Source organism: Mus pahari, chromosome 6 (genome assembly GCF_900095145.1).
Source record: "Mus pahari chromosome 6, PAHARI_EIJ_v1.1, whole genome shotgun sequence".
NCBI lineage: Eukaryota > Metazoa > Chordata > Mammalia > Rodentia > Muridae > Mus > Mus pahari.
In genome coordinates this window covers 106,932,576-106,937,685 of record NC_034595.1, presented here as the reverse complement: position 1 = coordinate 106,937,685, position 5,110 = coordinate 106,932,576, and the positions used below count along the sequence as shown (strand labels likewise).

The 5,110-nt window shown below is 48.3% G+C and overlaps 1 protein-coding gene across 12 annotated transcripts in view; it reads left to right on the top strand.

The window, feature by feature from the left end:
* Ttll10 (tubulin tyrosine ligase like 10) overlaps positions 1-5,110 on the top strand; it is a 53,853-nt gene that overhangs the window by 36,380 nt on the left and 12,363 nt on the right. For 5 of the 12 annotated variants that reach the window (XM_029539944.1, XM_029539950.1, XM_029539953.1 and 2 more), the window contains exons 1-5: positions 523-972; positions 2,622-3,043; positions 3,700-3,994; positions 4,139-4,257; positions 4,338-4,464. In XM_029539944.1, coding sequence (XP_029395804.1) covers positions 878-972; positions 2,622-3,043; positions 3,700-3,994; positions 4,139-4,257; positions 4,338-4,464 — 1,058 coding nt within the window. In that variant the 5' untranslated portion in view covers positions 523-877. Of the gene's footprint in view, positions 1-522; positions 973-2,529; positions 3,044-3,699; positions 3,995-4,138; positions 4,258-4,337; positions 4,465-5,110 lie in introns of those variants that run through there. The other 7 variants (XM_029539946.1, XM_029539955.1, XM_029539954.1 and 4 more) reach the window with 7 other exon arrangements.

The window sequence follows — 5,110 nt, the reverse complement described above, 5'->3', positions numbered from 1 at the left end:
GTGTGTCTGAAGATAGCTACAGTGCACTCACATATATAATATATATATATATATATATATATATATATATATATATATATATGAATTCATGGGAGGATGGAAGAAGTGGGGCTAGGCCCCAGATTCAGATGGGAGTGTGTGTGTATACAAGACCCTTACTCAGGAACCGCATCCCCCCAGCCTCCTCAGATCAATTTGACCCATTCTCCACCTCTTGCTTTGCCCAACTTCTGTAAGGCTACCCCTCAACTCATACAATGGCCCCTTTCACCATCCACCTAAAACTCTTGTTTACTTTTGGGCAGCTGATGAATCATAGTTCCCTAGTAATAGTTGCCTGGAGACAGTTGCCAGGTCACCACTGTTGTATCCCAGCAGAGGGTTCCTAAGACCTTGCAGAGCAGGTAAGAGAGACTAACTGGTTACAAGCTAAGGGTCCTGACTAGGACAGAGGCTGAGTCCTTGCCCTCCTGTGCCTCATTTTTGACTTTCCGGAAGTAGATAAACAGGAGAGAGGACTGGTCAGAGACTGGGCAGTTTGGCTGAGCTCAGCCCTCTGCCAAGGCCACACTCTCCAAACCCAAGTGTCTCAGCCAAGAAAGGCGTGTCTTGTGGGGTGGGACTGGTCCATGTGGGCAACTCAAGTTCTGGGGAGGGCTGGGATCCCATAGAAGAAGCTCTTTGCCTAGAGCCATGTCTGTCTCCCCCAGAACTGACCCCTCAGAAGGGCCACCTCCTGAGATCCACAGAGAACGCATCCCCAGACAGTGAGCGCAGCTTGGGAGGCACCAGCCCTTCAAAAAATGTCAGCACCTTCTCAGAGCCCTGTGTTGCCAAACGTGTGTGTGTCTAGAGAAAACTTCAGCAGAACACTGACATGGTCATTTTCTTGGCCATCTTCTTCAGGTTTAAACGCATCTCCTGCCCATTGTACCGGGGTGTGATTTCCTGCCGGTCTTTTTATTTGATCAGGTAAAAATGTTTATTTTAAATTTATTATAAAGACTTCAGGCTTCAGTCTGGCTCCTCACCTTGAGCTTTCCCTCAACTTTTATGTAATATCACAAGATTCATGACCACACGATTTGCTTCAGTATTTAGACAACTTGCTTCCTGAAACAGTAACTGAAACTTTTAGTGTAAAACTTCCTTTCTGGATCCTAGGTCTCCTCCTCAGAGACGCCCTGAAACGTGCTTCCTAGATAAGGGCAGCAGCTGGCCGCTTCCCAGTTTAGATGCTGTGTCCCAGTCCTTTCTCTCTTGGGTAGATAGATCCCTACTCACTCATTAGGTTTTCTATGAAGTTTTTGTTACTTTGTGGGTTTTTCTTGGTTTGGTTTTGTTTTTTTAATTTTTGAGAGAAGGTTTCAGGCTGGTTGCCAACTTATGTAGTCAAAGACTAGTTTGAGCTTTTTTTTTTTTTCTTTATTTATAGTTTGAGCTTCTGATCCTCCTCAAGTATAAGTGTGCAGTACCATTCCAGGTGCAGGGGGTCAGATCTGGGGCTGATCTTATGTATGCTAAGCAGCACTGTTTCAGCTGAGCCCTTGCTATTTTTTGATTCACAGGGTCTCTCTATGTAACCTAGGCAAGCTTTCGGCAATCTCCTGTTTTCTGCCTCCCAAGTGCTGGGATTACAAGCTTGTGTTACCACACCTAGCTTAGCTTTAGTAAATACAAATGACAAGAAATAATAACTCATAGCTGAATTCAATGTTAAGATAACAAGAATGTGAAGCTAAGAAAGTGATTGCAGAGTCACACACCCACACCTACACTCCTGCCCAGTTCTGAAGCTCCCATCTCAGCCTTTTCCTGGGAGATTTTCTTTCTCGGTTGGGAAGGGATCTCCAGGTACTCCTGGGTTCTTCCGTATTTGCAGCCTGTACGCTAGAGAGGTGTGAGTTTCTCGTTCCAGGATTTCTCTCCATCCTACAGAACTTTTTTTGGTGTTGGTGTTGTTTGTTTTTTTTTTTTTTTTTTTTTTTTTTTTTTTTTTTTTTTTTTTTTTTTTTTTTTTTTTTTCTTTCGAGACAGGGTTTCTCTGTGTAGCTCTGGCTGTCCTGGAACTCACTTTCCTACAGAACTTTTTGGATCTTTTTCTTCTCCCGTTGATTCAGTGAGGGTAGAATTGATAGACATACATAATGCCTCAATGGCTTGACTCTCCCACGGTGTATATTTGGCCTTTCTTTGCTGTCAGTCAGTCTATCCACAGACCCATCTTCCTCCTTAAAGCTGACCTGCTCCTACCCAAAGGCCTTAGCTTGTATTTCCCTTCTCAGTCACAGAGTTCTAGGTGCTATCTCCTCACTCACACCTACCCAACAAACTGGGTTTATTTACTTGATGTGATGGGAAGCACAAACTTTTGTCTAAGAATTAATTTAAAATGCCCTAAAATGTTCCAAAGATGGCAAATAGACATCTGGGGCAGGGGTGCTGGGGGAAGAAGAGTTGATGGGGAAGATGAAGAGAAGAGCTATAGAAGGACCTAGGCTGAGCACTTGGGTAGCCATAAACTGATAGGACCTTTGTTTGGAGCTTGGAGCTTCTTTGACCTTCAAGTCTGCAGATGTGCACTCTACCAGCAGCAAGACTGATGGGCAACCTCTTTGCAGCAGACACAGAGGCCACACTCGTCGAGGCCAGGGCAGTCTTGGCCGAAGAAAACTCACTAGGCAGAGACGGGATGCAAAGATGGCCTTACACCCACAGGCCGGAAGGCCTCATGGCCGTCACAGAGATGGAAGTGAGGCACAAGCTGAAGCTACAGCCCAGGATATGGGGAGGCTTCCTTCCCCAAGCAAAGTGGGTGCAGCTGTCTGTCCCATTCAAGGGCTGGGACATCGGGCTGCTCGAAGACCCCGAAGGGGTATAGGGACTACATCTGCCTCAAGGGTTCCTCGCCCCGGTGCCCTTATGCCTGCAACACGAAACCGTCCAAGATTCATCCACTGCCGGGGTCAGCCCCCTCGAACCCGTGTCAGCTCCAAGAGATCCAAACGATCCAGGATCCATCAGTGCCACACTGAGGTGCCAGGTGAATACAGAGGGGCCCTGGGACTGGTTATACATGCCCTTGAGTCAGGGACTCCAGGGACAGCATCTCAGAGGGAAGAGATTAGGCTCACACTAGACCATGCCCAGCCAGCCAACCAAGCAGTCCCTGAAAGAAACTAACAAAGATCCACATACTAGAGACACTGTGCTCAAGAATCTGCAAGCTTTACCTGTCTGTGCCATCACAGTGGGCACTCACTACCCCAACCCCATTTAGTACAGTTTCTCATCTCTCCTGGTTGACCATAGACTCTTAAGTCACCCATGATGTCATCATAGACATTGTGACCCCTGCCCTCTGGAGACATCCCCACATCATGTTTGTATGGACTCCTGTCTCACACTCTAGCCCACTCCCTGAATGGAGCCTTTCCTACTGGTAAGGAGGGTGGAGACGGGACCACCCTCTTTACTCCCAATGTAATCTCCACACTACATGGACTCTGCCTGATTTAAGACTGGTCATGTCTCCTTTCTTGGGTGTAATGACTCTCAGGCCTCCTAGTCAGGTCTGTGTTGGGCTGAAGAAAGGTCCAGGGGGTCTGGGTTAGTTCCCAGCAGCTGCTGGCATTGGCTGGGCTCAGGCAGATTGAATGGGTACCTGCCCATTCCCCATCTGACACCACTGGTCTCCAGGCTGGACCCATGAGAAACGGATGGGGAGCAGCATCGAGGAAGGGCTCCGGCCTGAGCTAAGTCAGCTGGACCAAGATGCAGGTGGGGCTTCTGACAGCTGGGAGGGGCAGGAAAAAACCCTACTGAGCCAGAAACCGGGGCTCAGTACCCACCTACCCACAGACGACCTGGAGGAAGAAGAAGCTGCCAGACTCCCAGTGACCTCCCCGGACGGGCTCCTGATGGAAGGAGACAAGCAGCCCAATCCCAGTCAGGGCCCTTTCTTCTACATCGGAGGCACCAATGGAGCATCAATGTGAGTAGAGTTTGGGCAACATGGTCTGTATTCTCACCCCTGTCTTGGATCTGGCCCAAGATGTTGCTACAGGCAGCCATTCCTGCCATGCCTTCTCCAGGGAACCCTAAGTCCCCCCAGTTACTGCTGCCTTCTACCCTGCAGAATCAGCAACTACTGTGAGAGCAAGGGATGGCAACGCACTCAGGACAGCCACTGTGAGGACTACAAGCTAAAGTGGTGTGAGATCAAGTGCAGGGACAACTACTGCAACTTCCGGGAAGGTAGGAGACATACATACCTGAGAGTAGGAGATTGGCACAGCCTTAAGGTGCCACCCACATATCCCTATTTGTCTCACCAGGCCAGCAGTTGCTGTTCCAGCTCCCCAACAACAAGCTGCTTACGACCAAGATCGGGTTGCTCAGTGCTCTGCGGGAGCATGCACGCACTTTGAGCAAAGCCAGGATGCTGCCCAGTACCCAAACCAAGTGAGCCCACTCTGCCAGCCCCAGAGGCTCATCCACTTCTACCTCCATCTGTCTCTTGGGACCATTTTCCCCACTCCTTAAACTCACCACTCCCTCTGCAGCTCCTCAGAATTCAGTATCCTACCCAAGTTATGGGTCAATTACTAGTCCTGAGCACTCGTCACATGTTCCACTTTTCTTCCCACTGATCTTCCACTCTGCCTCTATGGGAGCCCATGGCCATGATTCCCTATGCAGAGATCTATACTCTGTGCTCACAACAGCCACACATGGTTATCCCCCAGTAGTCATTTCCCCCAGAGTCATCCCCCCAGGCGTCATCCATTGCTCCTTCCCACTTGGCCATCATTTTGTTCTTTCTTATTCATTCAATTTCCTCCACCATTTAGCCAAGCTGAACCACTCTCTGGTTCACTCATTACTTGCCCAGATTTATCTACTCATACAACCAACTTTTTACCATCTGCCCCTCGAGGTAGCTTTTAGATCACGGACATCCATAACACCATCTTGACATCTGCGTGTCCAGCTGTCCACTTCCCACTAACTTGTGCCAGCAACTCAGAGCCATTTTTCTTTTTTTCTTTTCTTTTTTCTTTTTTTCTTTTTCTTTTTCTTTCTTCTTTCTTTCTTTCTTTCTTTCTTT